At 38.3% G+C, this 19,685-nt stretch overlaps 3 protein-coding genes across 5 annotated transcripts; all 3 read right to left on the bottom strand.

Moving 5' to 3' along the window:
* Nucleotides 1–691: 691 nt before the first annotated feature.
* hoxb7a (homeobox B7a) lies at nucleotides 692–5,035 on the bottom strand. The gene is made up of 2 exons (XM_051098376.1): nucleotides 4,496–5,035; nucleotides 692–1,508 (listed from the first exon to the last, which is right to left on the bottom strand). Exons 1-2 carry the CDS (start codon nucleotides 4,914–4,916, stop codon nucleotides 1,249–1,251), a joined length of 681 nt encoding a protein of 226 aa, XP_050954333.1. The 5' UTR covers nucleotides 4,917–5,035; the 3' UTR covers nucleotides 692–1,248.
* A 1,286-nt stretch (nucleotides 5,036–6,321) lies between these two features.
* On the bottom strand, nucleotides 6,322–11,138 carry hoxb8a (homeobox B8a). Of its 3 annotated transcripts, XM_051106915.1 has the most exons (3): nucleotides 11,064–11,138; nucleotides 8,096–8,981; nucleotides 6,322–7,327 (listed from the first exon to the last, which is right to left on the bottom strand). In XM_051106915.1, exons 2-3 carry the CDS (start codon nucleotides 8,517–8,519, stop codon nucleotides 7,011–7,013), a joined length of 741 nt encoding a protein of 246 aa, XP_050962872.1. In that variant the 5' UTR covers nucleotides 8,520–8,981; nucleotides 11,064–11,138; the 3' UTR covers nucleotides 6,322–7,010. The 3 variants fall into 3 exon arrangements, with proteins under 3 accessions (XP_050962872.1, XP_050962871.1, XP_050962873.1); XM_051106914.1 differs by lacking the exon at nucleotides 11,064–11,138 and having other exon boundaries at nucleotides 8,096–9,047; XM_051106916.1 differs by lacking the exon at nucleotides 11,064–11,138 and having other exon boundaries at nucleotides 6,322–7,324; nucleotides 8,096–9,043.
* Nucleotides 11,139–13,996: 2,858 nt separating this feature from the next.
* On the bottom strand, nucleotides 13,997–19,263 carry hoxb9a (homeobox B9a). The gene is made up of 2 exons (XM_051097732.1): nucleotides 18,617–19,263; nucleotides 13,997–16,150 (listed from the first exon to the last, which is right to left on the bottom strand). The coding sequence occupies exons 1-2, from the start codon at nucleotides 19,128–19,130 to the stop codon at nucleotides 15,915–15,917; spliced, it is 750 nt and encodes a 249-aa protein (XP_050953689.1). The 5' UTR covers nucleotides 19,131–19,263; the 3' UTR covers nucleotides 13,997–15,914.
* Between the last annotated feature and the right edge of the window lie 422 nt (nucleotides 19,264–19,685).

Raw genomic sequence — 19,685 nt, 5'->3', positions numbered from 1 at the left:
ATTATAGAATCAAACTAACAATGCTCTGGTGCTTCGTGAAATAACTTCCATTCCACTAATCATTACTAAATCTACTAAATTAAATTAAATTTCTTTTTTTCTTTCTTTTTTTTTAAGTAATGTATAGATATTTAAAGAATTCAAATGTTTAAAATGCTTTTAATTTGTTTTTGTTTTTGTTTTGTTTTTTTTGTCCACAGCAAAACAACTGTAATTCCCAAATAATGTGAAATTATTCATAAAAGCTTTTGTTTTTTCTTAGTATATTACTAACATTTTAGTAATATAACCATGTAACTGTTGCAATTTAAATAAAATAATTATTTCGAGGATGTATTAACCTGGTAGTAAATAGAAATTAACTAATAAAGAATAACCGTAAAAGCAGACATACAGGCGAGATTGCTTCTGTTTGTATTATTTTTCCATTACGCTTGTATTATTATTATTATTATTATTATTATTATATAAAACACTAACTAGAGGCGGACTTCCGAGTGGCTTTTAGGGCAATATTTTTAAAAAGGCATGGGTCTTTATAAAATCTAAAAATACATGCTCGTGGTATTATCACGTTCAGGGATCTTTGGCTCAACATTATTGTGATTTCCAATTCGATTAAAAACGAAAATCAAGCAAAGAACACAAAAATGAAAAACTCCCGAGAGTCAAAAATTTAAACATCTTGTAGTCAGCTGTACAGTTCGTTTATTTTAACACTTGCGCAAAATATAACAGGGGGAAATGCTAAATGCTTAAGCAGACAAAAATGTACACATAGATACAGAATAGGGATATATCAAAATAAGAAGTTATTAAAAATAGCTTGCTCCCTTCTGTGTTGACCCCACAGGGACTAGGCCGAACGTAACAGGTCACAAATATATGAGTCACAAATATATGAAATCTATGATCCAGTATTATTAACACTAATATTAGTCATATATATATATATATATATATATATATATATATAATTTAGGTTACTATACAGTAGGAGTATTAAACGTATACAACTATATTAAAATGCGTTTTAAAATTACTTGTATTACTATATTTACTATAGCATAGTCTAACACATTAACACCTCTAACACAAGTTACATAGGTAGACGACAGTGACACTTTACCTACAAGATTGTAAGTAGCATGTCTTTTTTTTCCAACTCAGTGTATCCTGAAATAAAGCAGGTTGAATCGATAGTATAGTCTATAGTATAGTCTATTTTTATGTCTTCCATTTGCGTGGCTACTCATCATCTTCCTCTTCCTCGTCGCCCCCGATTTGGTCAGCAGCAGGAGAGCAGCGGCCCATTGATTTGTTTTCTTTCTTCCATTTCATCCTTCTGTTTTGAAACCAGATTTTTATCTGGCGTTCGGTCAAGCACAGGGCGTGTGCAATCTCAATACGCCGCCGTCGTGAAAGGTAACGGTTGAAGTGAAACTCTTTCTCCAATTCTAATGTTTGATAGCGGGAATATGTCTGACGACCTCTTTTCCGGTCCGCACCTGTGGAAATCCGAAAGGAGGATAAGAAAGCATAACAAATATAAATATATGTATACAAACAACAATAGTAATAAGAATAATATGAAGTGTTCGAAATCTCTTTCAAGAGTCAAAATAAAAATACTTCTGCCTGGGTGAATCCGCACTGGTGTGAATGAAAACGAAAGATTTAGAATTCATTAAAAATAATTTAAATATGATATGGTGATCGAAAACACATTCATATTTAAGCTAAATCTTTACACTTCAATGAGCGAATGGAAAACGAGAGATTCGACATTTTAGCATTTTCATTAATATTACACACTGGGGGAAAAAAGTCATAAACACGGATGCTGCTTCTTTTAGGTCTATTATTATCTTACCATAAACAAAGCAGCCAGTGATAACACACAATTTTTTCTGATATTGAGATTAGTGACTCTAAATATTTAAATACTACTTGGTTAGCTTTTTACAGAGAGATAAGTGGAAAACAATCACATAAAAAGCAGTTATTAAATCCTGAAATTTCAAAACAGCGGCCAACAAACCCAGGCCTTTAAAGGCTTCTAAATTATTGTTTGTATTTTTATTCCTTACATTAAGGTCACAGACTACAGTAAAAATAAATAAAGCAAAACGAAACACACACATATGCAATTTAAGCACGCGTTTGAACACTATTTAAGCGTTAGGTTTTAACTCTAGGCTATATTAAGGTTGAGACACACAACAGTAGCTAATAAAAACTTTGGAAGTTAAAAAGTATCTTAAATATAAAAGTGGAATGTAGTTAAAAAGCGAAATGACAGTACACAAATACCCTTTCACAAAGTAAATTCACTGGCTCGCACACTCCCGTGGCTCTAATGGAGCCCTGGCGTTCAGACTTCCTTCTAAACATGACCAAAGTCAACAACATGATCTAGTTCCCTTACACATAAGCGCTGAAGTGTTCGTCTATCCATTTAGAGAAATAAGCCATTTACGTAAAGTATCCATCTTTTAGCTGCACGTTTAAAGAGAAGAAATCTAACTAGACTTTCACAACATTGCCCATGCACGGTCAGTGACTTTCTGCTGTCCCTGCGTTTCCGTTTTCAGCAGACTGTCGACAAATGGGGACTGCTTTGTGTTCGTGTGCTATTTGAACTTTTTTATTGCACTCTTCAGTCGTTTGTATCTTACTTCCGTCTTGTCGGCAACGCCGTGACACTTCTTGTTGATACTAGTCTAGGACAAACTGTGCAAAAGCATAAAGAATGTGCGTGAAAAGCAGAAGCAATGAGAGAAATCGAGAGAATGAAACACAAGTTTAGAATTAAACTCCACAAAAATGATACAGCTGTTTCGTTCTTTAAAAGGCATAAATTAAGTGCATATATTACGAGTCCTCGCAGAACGAAACGCTTTTACACGAGTTAAAACAAGGATGAGCATTGTACTCGGTCACTGTGCAGGGCCTCTGACGTACACAGGCTCCCGAATGATCGACAGAGAAATAGAATTTTTATCTGGTCAGTGTGTGAATGTGTCTGTCTGTGAATAGTGAAAGAGAAATAAAACGAGGGACAGAGTCCATCTATGTGAAATATCAACCCAAAGCACGAAATCAACCAAAAACGCAGCTGGTCTAGCAATAAAGACACAAATCTGGTGGTTGGAGGTGCAAGGCCCAGTCTCTGATATGTTAAAATGTATAGGAGCAAAAGAATTACTTCTTGTGATTTTATGTGTTGATATACTTGTAAATGTTTGTTATAAGGCCCGACTTCCTTCTGTGCATCTATCTACACCAGTTTTAGTGTATCATAAGACCAAATATGTGGCCTTCACAGCGGACATGCAGGACATCAGTGGACTAATTTAATCTTTTTAAAAACCAATACAAAATGACAGTGCTTAAAATACAGTTTCCCTATCTGAGAGAGGCTTAATCGTGTTTACAATCGAAATTTGGCTGCGGATTTTATCAAAACTAAAATTATTTAAAATGTCGTATCTCTCTGTACAACGACAGTAAGACTGGCTAACTATGACCCATGCATTATTTTTAAATGACATTGGCATTTCACACAAAACTACGACGCAGAACGAAAATGTATACACCAAAGGAGCGCAAAGACGATCTGCCAGTAAATGTCAACAACTTTGCTAATGAGGTATCTGTTTCAAAACTATTTATGTTGTTGTATTATTACACTGGAGCTAACAAGAGAAGAAGCGCCCCGGGTTGACAGTTGACTGATAGGAACGTCGGTGTTCTTGGGGAGTGTCTTGAGAGGCCGCAGAAAATCATTAAAGGAGAACTTGTCGACCTCCTTTTCAAAAACGTCAGCCGGGACGTGTGGTGACTATGTGAGAAATGTGCTATTACTACGAAAAGTTGACGATTTGTTAAAAGCCGCTACTGAGCGAAAAAATAGCCGCGAAAAGGGCCGGAGATCTCGAGTCGTATGTTTTGTGAAATTTCCAACACATGCGCGAGTGCACGCACGCAAGCACATACATGTACAGCATGTACATATATAAAACGCACACACACGTCCACGCACAGACACTGTTAAATTTCTGACAGTAATGTAAAACATAGGTCCACCCAGCTGTAACATACCATTGAAATACAAGGCCCCGCCCTCCATATCGAAAACATGAGGATTTTTTTAACGCCAGTGATTCCCAACATACTAACTTAATGATGGGTTCATGTGTACGCGCAGCAGTATGTGCAACAATGAGACAATCTCAGTGGGATATTGTATATTTGTTGAAGCTAAACATCATTCATCAAACCTCTCATATAGCCGTCCCCTCCCTTTTCAACAAGACACGAAGTACTACGTACTAAGGTGTCTTGAATTATGGCGACTAATTAGTCATAAAAAAGATCTGAGGAAAAGAACACTTTTTGAAATGACTTGGTCGCTCCCCTTAATCTGTCTCCCTCCCCCTCAGACAAACAGATGCACACCCCTGTCCTTAAGAAACATTCAGTTTTCACAGACCTGTGCTCCTCATCCACGGATAGATTCGGAGGTTGTTTTCGTTGTTTTGATGGTAGCCCCTCTGCTCTTCTTTACTGCTTTGCGCTTTACAGAGATCGCCAGCGCTCACCATGGGTAGATTCGGATGGTCAAACAGAGAGCTGTGCATGTTCAGCGAAACAGCTCCCAGCTCATACGCAGTGGGGTACATGCCTTGAGTCTGGCTGGAAAGACTAGCGCCGTTAGTGTACATGCTCGACAGGGAGACAGAAGATGTAGAGGAGACCGGTGCACCGGTAGAAGCCGAGCCGTAGCCGCTGGCCCGTTGCGAGCTGCACGAAAAGGCGCAAGAAGTTTGCTCGGGAAACACGCCTGTAGAGAAGGCTGAACTCGCCACTTGGTATTTGGAAAACAACGCGTTCGCATAATACAATGAACTCATAATTTGAGAAGTGATTTATATGCCAAGAAGTTTTAGTGTCGGTTTTACGAGGTCCAATGATATATTACAGAATTACAGTCCAGATTTACACCAAAAATCACCCCTTTTTCCTCTGGGGCCACGTGATGGGCAGCACGTGATGAAATATCCTCCAATGGGTGCACGTCTTCCCAGAGCCCCGTCGAATGTGGAGAAGGGCTTCGCAGCTGACCATCCACATAAATTTGTTAAATTATTCACTTACAGCCAACGGTACCTACAGTCAACACAAACGCACAGGAGAACACACAAATCGATAGGCTATTGAGAAGGTTTCTATAATCACCTAAATCCGTGCCAAACAATAAATAATAGCGGGCTGTACAAACTTATAAATGAGTTCAGGTTGTCCAGATTTAGGAACGTGCCTCCTGTTTGGGAGGCCACCACACAAATAACAAGAAACCTATTTATTTCTGTATTGATCTTCAACACGATTTCCCCTTGTCACCGGTTCTGCGAATAGGCTACCACAATCTCATCACAGTATTTTTGCAATGTCTGTACAGTCTGCCCATGTCAAGAGCACGATGACTCGAGCCCTTACTAGTTTCTGCTTCAAAGCATCCCTATAGCATGAACAGTCACCACCAACTAGCCATTTCCATGGCGACGGACTGGTTCAGTGCACCCCAAACAGTTTCCCTGTACATAGTAAGCAAACATGTTCACGCGAGGGCTCTGAATCTTGTCGTGGAACTTACACTCTGAATGTTTGAGAAGCCCACATACTCTTAGGATAGTAATTCACCTGACATGATGTGCTCCCATTACTCAAATACCCACATTTAACAAAGACCAGCAAGATGAAATTTCGTTTTAGAAGATTTTCGATGTAGATTCACGATAATGCATAAGTCTGTTTCTGTTTAGTGGTGTATTATATCGTGTTGTGTTACAATATTGGTCTGACAGAGTAGTTATGAGGGTTTTCAGTTGTGGTTTCACATGCCGCCTCTTTTAGTTCACGTATCTAACTATAAATCAAAAATCAGACCACACTATATTACTTTTCTGTGAGATTTACAGATTTGTAAACATTATGTTTGTGCCTATACAGATTATTTGAAATTAAGGCCTATGTGTTTAACATAAACCAAATCTTATCTGGTAGCTAACTTAAAAGTTTATGATTTAAAGCGGGCCTTTGGAACCGCACATTAGCGAGAAATGATGTCGAGGATACATGGTGCCAGGGATTGTCGCTTGTAAACTTTATTGTCTCCACTTTCTGACGGATTCCTCAATTTTTAGACACTAGAATACAGTTAAGAATGACAACAAAACATATAGTCATTTCATGAACTACTTCAGTAAAGGTGAACGACAACAGTTTGATTCATAGTAAACAATGGGTCACATGACATAATTTTCAAAATTCTTTTTTATTATGTTTATTCATTTTTATAATCCACTGTGCGCATGCTTACCCCATGAAAGGAAGACAACAAAAATACCATCGATTTAAGAAGAACCAAAGACGTGTAAAAAGAGATTCTACGGCATAAATAGGCAGTTTCATGTTGTTGGAAGTCATTAATTTCTACGTCATCATCATAACATATAAGTGAGAACAGTTAAAAGTGCACCATTTAACTTAAAAACTATACAGCTGCCAAGGTAATTGTTAATGACAATATCCTAACAATAGAAACTTAAGTTTCACGATAATTATTTCACAAAGAAAGGAGACTAGCTTTAACACTATCATACTCTCTGAACAACAGTTAAAAAGTAGAAATGCCTCTTGTCCTTCGTCTTCCTGAAGTTCTGTGGTCACCACATTAAGTTTATAGTCATTCGTCTAGTCCCAGTCATTTTTTTCCTGTTCCTTCCTCGAGTGGAAGATGTAACCACTCGACTTGATTAAAACGTCTCTGTGAGACAAACCTCCCATGCAAACACCGTTGTTCTCTTCATCATTGTCTGTTTTATTTTCCCTATTTATTCTTTGCCGTTTTGATTGACTGACACACGTACACACGCAAACACACACACTCTCTCTCTCTCTATCACACACACACACACAGACACACACACACACTCGCATCCGCTCTACATTTGTTTTGCCTTGTCGCAGTCTTCGCCGGCTGGCTGTGTCCCGGATGCCTGTTCTTTCTCCCGTTTCTCTTTTTCGATCTGCTCTTGTTCAGACTTGCTGCTTGGAAACTTGTCCTTGTTGTTCTCTTTTTTCCATTTCATGCGACGGTTTTGAAACCAGATTTTGACTTGTCGTTCTGTCAGTCCCAAAGCGTGTGATACCTCAATCCGTCGCTTGCGCGTTAGGTAGGGATTGAAGAGAAACTCTTTCTCGAGTTCGAGCGTCTGATAGCGGCTGTACGTCTGGCGGCCTCGCCTCCGTCCGGCAGCTACTGGCAATAAAGAAGTTTACAGATGTTAGAGCTCACAATACGCGCCAAATCGTAATTTTTACAACGAAGTTCCAACATATATGTGAACCAACATTCAACAAAGGCAACTTCCACGCGAAATGAACATCTACAGCACATAATTGCGATACATTATTAGTTTATGGGTAGGCTTTTAGTGTACCATGGAGACTCCCCACAGCCTAACACAGTAATTAATATAAAGGCTGCGCCACTACAAATATAAGTACCACAACACTAATACACAACACTAACCCCACAGCAGAGTCGTCAAAAAGCAGTCTATACTGTTTCACATGTTCAAAGGATTAGGCACAGCCATAAATGACATAATCATTGTGAAACGACCACCGTGTAGTGAAATAAAGTCAGGGTTCACTGTAAGTCTTTAAAGGCTGCAGTAAAACTTTGACCTGGGTGAGAAGTGAGAGATCAGCTGTGGGGCACAGTCTCACACACATGGACACAGCAAGAAGAGAAGGGGCTTTGCTCTCGCCCTGTTCTTCCTCTCTCCCACTCTGCTGTCTTTCTATGGCAGGGTCATTAAACTGTAAAGTGATTCACAAGTTTTGAACACCATAAAACAATAAAAACGGCTATTGTCCCCCCTCCTCTCGTGCACACAGGAAATGCAATTCTAAACCTAAATTGCACCGAGATTCCTTTCGTGTGGCTAACCCAGGTTTATGTCACTTCCACAAACACACACACAACGCGAGTTGGCCGGCTTTTCTGTCTACTGAGGCTCACCTTGAGGTCGCATCCACGGGAACAGCTGTGTGGGCGACGGACTCTGTTCTGTGTTGTCCGTCTCGTCGCCGATGCCCCCCGCGGCGAGCTTGCAGTCGCTATACTGAACCAAGTCGGCGTCTTGAGCACTGAAAAGTGTTTGCCTCTGGAGAGCATCATAACCGTAGAAGTTACCCGGCTCGCCGTGACAAGTTACTGCACAGGGACTCTGCTGGTAAGGAGCTGCGGAGAGCGTGGATGCGCCGTGGTGGTAAAACTCCTGAATCTGAGGGGCATGCTGGAAAGTGGCCCCGGTGCCTGGACCGTACACGACGGTGGGTCTCGTCCCTAGGTCCTGAGCAAATCCGCACTCGTAATAGTTTGGCCGCAGAGTGTCTCCACTTTTGTATTTAGTGAAGAGAGAGTTGACGAAATACGAGCTCATCTTTTGATGTTGTTGGTGGTACTGATTTTGTTCAAGAGTTTGACGTCTGAATGTCTTTATATCAGCGCAGTAGCTACAGAGAGTTGTCAGTTTCACAGTTACTGAGGTAACAAACAATAGAGCAGCCAAGCCTTGATTTCCAACAAATGAGCGGTTTGCGTTTGTATACCTTTGTTAAAACAACTTATCTAACGCTTCCATAGGCATGTTCCCACTGTAGAGTTCCAGCATCACAATTCCGGTGAAGGGTGCCAGTTCCCGACCAGTTTTCTATGATCTACTCGGCTGCAAATGAGAAGTTTCATATTTTGCAGTGTGTTTTCACGATCATTTGCATCTTCTATCGGATCCTCGTTCCACTGGCTTCTCGCATCCCTACACGGACACCGCTCTGCGCGATTCTGATATGAAGTGAGTGAGAGAATGAAAAAGAGAGAAAAAGAGAAAGCGAGGGAGAGAGAGCTGAGAGGGAGAGAGCGCGAGGGAGCAGGAGAGAGAAGGGGGGCCAAGGGAGAGAGAGGAGGGGAGAATATGCACATTAATATGTTCAAGCGGGTAAGTTAATGAGAAATCTGCCGCTTTGCATCAGATCAAGTGCATAGCCTCTGTTCCTCCCCCCACTCAACTTCTCCACTCCAAACCCCTTTGAAAGATTGATTTTTTTGCATGTTCATCACAGACAACCTAAAGTGATGCATATTTAGTCGTTAATTTCCAAATCTCTAACGAGGTCGAGTCTCCTTTTTGAAATGTCAGGGTCGAGACGCCCAATTTTAAAAGGTACACGATTTAATTGGCATCAGTTTAAATACATCCTATAAACCTTATATGAACGCTTAAACTTACAAAATCATCCTCTGCAGCGACCAGTGTGCGCGCATCGAAAATAAGCGAGGTGGCCATATTTAATATTCTGATTATTGTGTTTATATACATATATTTGCAGAGATACGAAGATGTTGAAATGGACCTGCACGTCAGGTGTAATGGCAAATGTGGCTGTAAATGGTTTAACAAACTATAAAATGCAATAAACGCCCCTACTGTTTGTTGTTGACGTAGTGCATCAAAAAGCTGTTAGGTTTTTATGAGGTTCTACGACCGGTGCTGTAAATGCTTCACTCCGGATTTTATCCATGCAGAAATAGTAAGTCCTTTAATTGTCGTTTTCGTTTTTGTTTGTTTTGTTTTTTTCGTATAGTCTGCCATTGTGTTTACCACGGGTAAAGCTTTTTAACATTACCAAGAAAATCCGAGGAGTGAAAAGTACCGTGCATGGAATTTTCTAATGGTAAAAAAGCAAATCTCAGTTAATAAATAAATTATAATTAATGAGTAAACAAACAATACATTTTACGTGCTTGTAGCAGTTTTTTATGTTTCTGTATTCGTTTTAAAATACAGAATTCTAATGATTAAATTATTATAGAATTCTGTAACTTTTCACATTTTCTAAAAATTAAAGATTTTGTCATGGTTTTTGTAACAAACAGTATCTGCATTTGTCACTAGTGAGCGTACTTATACACTGAATAGAAATGCTCACCTAACGCACAAAAAAGTTTAGTTTTTAAATCTCTATGACACATATGCTGGTGGTGCTTGTTATTTTACAACTTCATTTACGTCCATAATAAATTACTGCAATGTCTCTTCTAAAATCATCACCTCAGTGTGACGAATCATTTTGAAGCTTTTTGTTGACTATATGGGTAGTCATATGGAATATTTACATTTCAACACTTGAGTTTTGTACAATGTTAGTGTTTCTATATTACGATTTAATCTTAAGCGGTAGTCACGCACATCTTGTTCTACACTTACTAAACGTTTGTCTTTCAACAAGGGCAAGGAGTACTCCAAGCGTGAATCTCTCCGTTTTAACAAGTAGGCTAATGATTCGGCTTTAGTCAAACCTAGAATTTCGTATGTTAAATTTTGATGTAAACGTAAAAATATAATTCATGTAAGCATAGCAGACATTCTGTTGTAAATATTTTTTTTTTCCTTTTTTTTGTAATTTGACTTTCCATTGAATGAATATGTGGATATATAATACATCTAATAATGATATGGCTGGTGTCAGATAACGTCACACTACTGTATGTTTTTGTTTGATTGTTGGCTTTTTTCTTTTTTTTTTTTTTTTGTTTGTTTGTTTTTTTGTACATTTTCTATAGTTTCATTGCAATAGCAGTAGTCAAGTAATGTGTGTTTATTGCTGTCAATAAAACAATTGTTAACCAAGTTTTGTGTGGTGACTTTATATCTTACTTAATCATATCATTTAAAACAATTACTGAATCATCACATCTCAAAATGTTTGGGTCTCATATAAAATGGAGCAGATAATAAAGTACACTAATTCAATTTCTTTTAACGGTGCTGTAATAATTTATAAAACCTGAACACTTTCAATAATATATTTGGTTAAGATTAAATGTTAAAACACAATTACAAAAAATGTATTATTGATTTTTATATATTGTGTGTAGTAACATTTAAAAATACATTTATTAGAGTAAAATGTAAAAAACGGTCTACTTGTTTCTCAGGATCTTATTCACATAGATTGAAGAATCCTCTGAAGTTAATGTTCTTCTTTTCCTTCAAAAGCTCCGCTGTAACAGAGTGAAATTGTGTGAACCTTACTTTAGTCAAGTGTAATACCGCACATGTCTGCAAATGTTTTGGCCCCAGTGTTTCCGGTTTGGGGGTGGAGGGTGGCTAGCAAGTCACTTTTTCATGGAACAACATTGCCATCAAGCGGCAATTGTGTGTTACTCCATGAAATTCATCTGTAATGAGACGGAAGTTCAAAAGCTAATGGTTCTATAAACAACGAACATAAAAACAGAATGAGCGAATTAACAGCTCAGTAAGTGCAAATTCAATGATGTTAAGTACTTATTTTCATTCTCTATAACAAGGAATCCATTTAAAACCAACCCTTGTAGGATCTAGTCCTGTGTGTTTTTCTTCATATCTAGAAAACTAATTTACATAGGGTTGGAACACTAAACTAATGTTAAACCGTAAAAAACAATGAAAGAAAGTTTTTATTTCTGTCATATTAGTATTTTTTTTTTTAATATTTTTAAGCTTAAGATTTAGAATGAAGCTCAAATAACATTCCGTCCGTCCATGATATGCAATTTTTATTTGGATTCCACACACAACTATTACTATTACTGCTATTAATAGTACCATCACAAAACCTACTACTACTGCAGCTGCTACTACTTCCAATTATAATAACAACAATAGGCTAATAATAATAAGCTGATGCTAGCGGCCTTTCGCGTATTATTTTTAATTGCATACACTGTCAGGAAAAAAAAATCAGGTCATGAAATAACATTTTAATGCATAAATACGTACTTCAACGTTTTATTTGGGCTGCGTTCTTGTGCACTGTTTTAAAAGCATTACGAAATTACTACTAGTAATCATCATTGTCATGTTGACTTTTTTTGTTAGCTGTCAATACTGCCGGTATTTAAGCTTCTGAACACGGAGATCAATTATAGAAATTATTTTTTTTTAAAGAAAGAAAGCGATTTAAAATTTGTATTTATTAGCTTTATTACATTATTATTTACATCACTGATAATGTATGTATATTACACTACAACATCCAACCACACACCACAACATGAATATAATTCTCAACATGTTTCTGCTATTCATATATACAGTGAAGCAGCTATAATAAACAACATGTTAGTTTATAAATGATAAACTACAATGAACATATTTAACTTCTGGTTACATTTTAGGGAATCTATAGTTGCGAAATGAAATGTAATGTGTGGTATTGTTTTTGAGAGAATGAAATATTTTTCTTTAGCAACCGGCCTTTGTATCACCAAGACACAATCGGATGTGTACCCACAAAATGGCGAAGTCGAGCCCGGTCCCAAAGGTTGTAAACAAATTAACGTTGGTCATCCCAGACGTCTCGCCAGAAATCCTTTTTGTGGCAGTTTATGGCCCGCTATAAGGGCTGTAGTGCGTTCGGAAATGGAACAAAGGGTGGGCGTCGATTGAATTGGACTCAGGGCTCTCATGTGGAAGTCCAGATCTCACCCATCCCGACCCCCTACTCTGTAAGGAATCTGGACGGCTAAAGAACAAACGCTGTACACAATAAACGACAAATGCGAGAAAGGGGAAGAAAAAAACAGACTCCCCCAACGGAGACACAGTGTTTACGCAAATTATTTTGCCTTACAGTTATTAGAATCCTCAAACGTTTTTCACATTTTCCTCCATTTTTTCTCGCGTAGTGTTTGCTTTACAGCCATTTAGTTCTTAACCTTCAGAAATTTATACCCTATAAAGTTTTATTACAGTCATATTATTTTATTGCGGCACACCACATTGAATTTCTTTCTCTTTTTTATGACAGTCGACTTCCCATTTCCTCCGAACATCGAGCGTACATCCTTTCTGCAGTTTGTTTCCTTTCAAAACACCAAAATAAAGGGCGTTAGTGGTGTGGCGGGACTCAAAATATCTTTTCAGCCCTAGAATCACCAGGACAGACCTATGCTGAATTAATATGTGACGAAGGCTGAATTTGTACACACATCTGTGAGCCAGCACAACTGGCAGTGTCTTCAAAAATATTTAATTGTTACAATCTGTTGAATGCAGAGCTATCCCCTTTCGTCTTTCAAGTTGCAGTTGCGTCAGTTGCATAATGGGTAGAAGTTTAGCTGTCCAAATTTGTAGTCACGTCATTGTATTTTTAATTGTTTTGTTCTATTTCTCGTTTCGTATAATACTGCATATATCCATATTTACCATCGCATCTGACACTACACATTTTCTCTGCTAACAGTAGGCCTCGGGTCTCACATTATTGAGTGTCTAGAACTTCAGAGTCTGAAACATTTAGACTTACCTTATCCCTTTTAGTTTGCATAATTTATTATGCATCGCCTGTGCAGGCAAAACATCCTTCTTGACTCTTGATGCATAGCTTGCATCTGGAGGATGCGGTATAGCCAAATATAATACCACAAATATCGTAAGGGAATCAAATAATACGTTAAGAAGAGAGCCAAAGCAAAGATGAGTCATGGTTATTCTCAGTAATTCGTCTTTCCACATATGAGCTGCACGTTTCTTCATTCCGATTCAAGAATGCTCGAGCGCACGATAACATATTTACAACATATGACTCTCATTAGAAAATGCAGTAAACATTAAAGTAGAGTATCACAGAATATCCTTAGCTACAGCACAAAAGGACGAGATAAAGTTTGAGCGTGCTTACCATCAAAAACATTAAGGACAATTGACGTGCTATAATAATAATAATAATAATAAAGAGCAGCAAAGAATTCAATTTCACCAAAATGTTCGTGCGTCCGACTAGTATTGATAAGACATACACATAGATACACACATCATGCACAGCCACGCATATTTATTTTAATTACATGAGGAACGTTTAGATTTCGAGAGAGTTTTGCTGCAGTGATACATCAGACTGTGCACTCAATTAGAAAAAAAACAAAAAAAACATTACATTTTAAATCATATTGTAACTGGGTTTCTTTCACCAACCTGCGTTAGCTCTATCCATAAAAATGACAATACCTGTGTGTGGTCTATATGTAAACTTTTAATGAGTCCAGCATCAACAGTGCAATAGCACAGATTAACAACACAACAAAACAATAACACAAACGAGACGCAGTATTAAAGAGCAGTCTTGTACGAAAACAATTTAGATCCGGCGTTGCGGGTTAAAGTCTAGTGACGCAATTATTTGTCTTTTAATAAATGTACAGAAGCCTTGAAACGAGCGGTTCAGAAAATAGCACAGATGTGTTTGTTTGTTTGTTTGTGTTTGTGTGTGTGTGTGTGTGTGTTCCTGACTGGACATGCGTCAAAGAAAGTGGAAAACAGTTGCAATGACCACTAACAATTTAAGGAGTAATTGACATTTGAAGATAGCCGCACTCGATTTCTGTGAGGTCAAAACACAAAAACATTAAACAAACCTCTAAACCAGCAAAGTAATTTGAAGGAACGCGCAAATACAGAAAAACATCACTGACAATGGACAACGGACATGATTCTGGACATATACATGGAACGTGTAAACAAAATAGGAAAATTAAAAGGTTACGTGTATCAGCTCATTCAAGTATGACTTATTTTTTTAAATTCTTTTTACAACATATAAAACATTCCATTTAAAAGAAAAAAAAAACTATTAACGTATTTACAATAAATTAAAACAATCCTTAGACCGCACATAAAACAGCTTCGAATTAATACTAGTTTTTTCAATAACACTACACAATACGAGGCATGCGCAAATTTATGTAAACAACTGCGACCGAATCTGTATTAAATGTTGTTATACATTTAAGCACGAATTAATTCTATGGTTACTGGCACGCTACAAATACATACACTCGGGAACCTGCACTCTAATTTTTAAAAGGATTATTTTGGGATATTTGAACGCAAAACAAAAAATAGTAGGTAAAACCATTCATTTCATTCGTGTTTAATTACTTAAGTTTGATTCTTGATTTTGACCCCAAATGATATAAACACTATTGAAGGAAACTATGATAGAAGCTAAAGCCTAAAGAAAAGATCTGTAATCAAGTGTAGAAATTATTATTATTACTATTATTGATACATTCGAATCAGCCGAGACATTTTATAAGTGCGCCTCTACCACACATCTCTGCGTACAAGTAAATGTCAAAAGGAGCTAATTTATAATATCGTAAACTTCAAAAGGTTTTTCAAAACCGTTAGCATATGCACACTTCAATAACTGCTTCACGGATGGTATAGACACTACGAGCTAAAGGCAGTTTTTCCGCTCTTATATAATAATAATAATAATAATAATAATAATAATAATTTTGTAAAAGAGAGCTCACGTCTTTAGCAAACACGTGAACATGCTTTACAGATAAGCAAAACTTCCCTTGTATATTGAATGAGGCTTATGTTTTGTTAAATACATTTTATGTCAGCACACGTCTATGACAAAAGGAATGATGAAAATGTAGAATTATAGAGAACAACATATAAAAACACAATATTTCAGCTGTTCTTAGCTTGTTGAAACCAGTTCCTTATCACCTGTTTATTTCCTGATGAAGTGTTTCTTTCACACAAGTCATAAAATGCAATAAAAGAAGGGAGAGATGGCACGACGTTTTCCCCCCTCCTCTGCATCATCTCACCTCTTCCTTATACGCTATATGCTTAACACTGTCCAGTCATACGGAAAATGGTGTGTGAGTGCGTGTGTGCGTTTTCTTTTTGATGCAGTAAAACATTCTTGCATCAGCTTCCAGATTTAAAAGACTCTTTGTAAAAGGCTTGGACGCCTGGCACCAGTCTGCGTTATTATTCTTTGGGCTGGTCCTTATTCATTTTCTTCATTTTCATCCTTCTGTTTTGGAACCATATTTTTACTTGTCGCTCTGTCAAGTTCAGCAGGCGAGCTACCTCGTGTCTCCGGTCTCGGGTGAGGTACATATTGAACAGAAATTCCTTCTCTAGCTCCAAGGTCTGATATTTCGTGTATGGACATCGCTTCTTCCGGGATGATCGAGCGTGTAACCAGTTGGCAGATGGGTCGTCTGCAAATGACAGGCAAAAACAAGAAGAGCAGATCAGTACAGATTCCATTATGAAACAGGAAACACATTTCACGGTGCATTCAAAGTTACAGCCTTCACGAAGACGATATTATTAAAATAAAGTGCTTTAGTGCTCCGTCACTTACAAATGCATGAAAACCAACTCTATGATTGATGAAAATAACAAGGAAATCCGATTTCAAAGTAGCCTATTAATTTGAGATGCAGAATTAAAATGCTTTTTATACGTATAAACTGTACCACCACCAGTAAGCAACAACTTTGTACAAGAGGCCATCTAAGTTCACCTGTGATAATCCATGTCATTCATCTCTCCGCAAGGAATAATGTGAAAACACTAAAAAAAAATAAGAAAAGGACTGAGGGGGAAAGAAAGGTTTAATTTTGAACTCTACAGGGAGTTTAACCATACTGGAATGCACTGTAAAATGTGGTCACATGTGACATGAGATTATCTCCTTTTTAGGGAGAAATGTGGGATGAATTACGGAGGAAGAGCATCTCTAACGAGGCGTCTTCTCCCTCAGTGGTTTGGTCGGGAATGCAGATGGGAGGCTGAAAAATTTCCGTTGTGCTGACTTTTGTTAACATGCACACGGAGAAGCTGAATGTTACAGCGACTCGAGATTCACTGTGATGACGAAATTGATGTCACCTGTGCATGTCTTCTTTACCTGTGTGGGTTCAGTGACGTCAGGGGGAATTCTACTATGCTAGTGCTTCACACTCTCAACGTTTGGCACGTAACTCCACTTTTCAGGGGCTCAAACAGTTTAAATGTGTACGCTAGCAGTTTAGGAAAAGCCACTTATTTGCAGATGTTCCCCATCCTATGCGTGGAAACTCCAAAGCTTCTCCCTCAAGACACAAGCGTCAGCTGTACATCAGCTTTCTAGGATATCCCAAATCTTAGGACGGAATTGTATTTTTATAATGATGGAATGAGATACACGCATCTAAAATGATTAATGCGCGTGTCATGTCAACAGGCCTCGCGGACACGTCTGTATACCTTACGACAGGACCAAGACATGATCCCTAACAATGAAACACTAGGAGGGTCATGCTAGATGATGAGGAAAGTGACGTGTGTTTCCATTAAAAAAAAAGATCAAAATCCGCGAATTACACAAACTTTAGAATTTATTTTATTGCCTTTACGCTTTCAAAGACAATGGACCTCTGACCTTATTATTGCATTTGCCCATGTTTGGATTGAATTTTTTTTTTAACGTAACATATCCCAAAGAGCTCCCGTACGATTAATGGGGATGTTGGCTTCTCTGATAACTTAATAGACTTGAGGGCTATAACTTTTTCCTTCTCATGGGCAGCCATGAGCACAAAGCGGGACGTGTAACTCCCAACATCATTGCCTTTGCCTACAGTTTATTCTGGAATGCCGCCCGGGGTAGCACATTGGGATTTCTATTGCGCACAATTCCATTAGTTCATAGTGCTGCAGCCTATTTCACGGATTAAAATCAATGGCCTTTTCAAATTCACTGCGACAAAATCGAAAACGATCGTTGAACTAATCCCTAAAAATTTAGCTGTATTTCTGAATCGGTTGGAATACTTTGCCAATAAACATGGTTAAACTTTGGTCTTACATGGTTATGAGCTGGAATTATTCTATGGATTATTCTCTGCACCAGCCCAAACCCACTCTTGAGGGAGCTCAAGAACAGGCAAACAGCTCAGGGTAAAATATACAAACCCCCAGCAGCCAGATTTACCATTAAACATATCCATGCAGTACTATATTGTGGTATTCAAACTATACACTGACCTCAGTCAGTAATTTTTCCTCATAAATAAATTGGATAAAATAAATACATTAAAGATTCAGATAAAAAGCAAATAAACCTTATACTATTTTTGCTAACCATGAACTACTAAATACCAACATTTAGTATATTTAGTAGTATATTTAGTAAAACATTTTAGTAACATTTAATATGTTTAGAACTCTTTAGTATAACTACGAGACGCTTTGGGGAGTCACTGCACGAAAAAGCTGTGTACAGCCGACTTAAAACTAGCTGGTGCACTAAAGTGCACTGACGCGAAAATAAGGGACTCTTACAGAGTCGGAAAGAGAAAAATATATTGAAAGTTACTCAAGAATTAAATAAATGCAAATAAAATGATTTGGGGAAAATTAAAGCTTGTTTTATAAACGTGTGAAACCTCTACTCGACTCCAGCTGGGCAAAGCAAAACAGTCTTCAGCGATGCTATATATGTATAGCATGGCTAAATCATACATATCTGGGTAAAAATAGAGGTTCGATTAAAAATCCCTACATGCTAGCGAAGACTTGAAAATGTTACATGATCATACTTGGCTGCGTGAGGTGTGTTGCTCTCCGTTGCTTTGTTCTAGTTTTATGACAGCATTAAACGCTTTACAGAGTGTTCACTTCCTAGGTTTATAACTTACTTTGATCCGGTCCCTCTTTGTCCTCGCTGCCTTCGCATATGTCCTTATTGTCTTCAAACCCGGCGCTGTGACCAGAATTCATCTCCCGTGCTGTAGAGGACTCCAAGATATACTCATGCTGGCCAACTAGTTTCGGTGGTTCCCCAAGATGTCCCAGGAGCGGCTCCATCTTGACCTGTCCTTGCCCGGGCAGAGGCTCTGCTCTCGGAGCACAGTCGAGCCATGTGCGGAGGTATCGAGTATCCGTTGAAGGCACTGGCTGCGTCGGTATGTACGGATGGTAGACCGCGGGTAAGCCATTGGACGCGTGGGAACTGAATGGACTCCATGACGAACTGAACACTGGAGGCTTGGGCTGGAAGCTACAAGAGGGGAACTCGGGATGCTCGCCGGGTCCCGGTTGTCTAGCGCTGGAGTACTGTACATTGGAGAAGCGGGACGCGTTCGGATCTTCTCCCTCATGACTTATGATAGAATCGACATAGTAGTTGCTTAGAGTTCCAGAAATGGACATTCTCGGACATTATATAACGTACTGTTCATTAAAGGGAAAACATGTACAATAGAAATGTGCTTTACTCCCCTCTTTACGGTACTCCTCTCTACTCGCTCGCCAACGAAGTAGAGCAGGGCTGCTATGGTGTGCGCTCCGAGCGAAGTGATTGGTCAGACTTTTTTCGCGAGCCTGATAAAGCGTCAATGGGGTGTAAATCAATCCGCCAAGAGGCTGTACGGAGCTCTCCTCCTCTTGTGCTCTCTATATTTCCCATCTAAATAAATTGTCTTGTTTATGCAATATGCAAAATGGGAGTGTGTCCATATATCTCCAGATATCTACAAGCAGTCGGGAAAATGTCAACTTAAATTATGAAACGTTTTGACATTACTATATAAAAAAATGCATATGCAGGGCAATGGCCCACAATAATAAGCGAGAGAACATTTTTGCCTATGAATTGATGTGGCATTATATCGTGATCTACAGGATGAGTGCTGAATAGGAGCTGGATCATATTTGCTTGATAAAATGTATGACAATAACTATTTAATACAGGCAATTTATCGAGAT

Source organism: Labeo rohita, chromosome 3 (genome assembly GCF_022985175.1).
Source record: "Labeo rohita strain BAU-BD-2019 chromosome 3, IGBB_LRoh.1.0, whole genome shotgun sequence".
NCBI classification, from domain to species: Eukaryota; Metazoa; Chordata; class Actinopteri; order Cypriniformes; family Cyprinidae; genus Labeo; species Labeo rohita.
The sequence above is the reverse complement of the archived record's forward strand: the minus strand, read 5'-3'. Positions and strand labels throughout refer to the sequence as shown.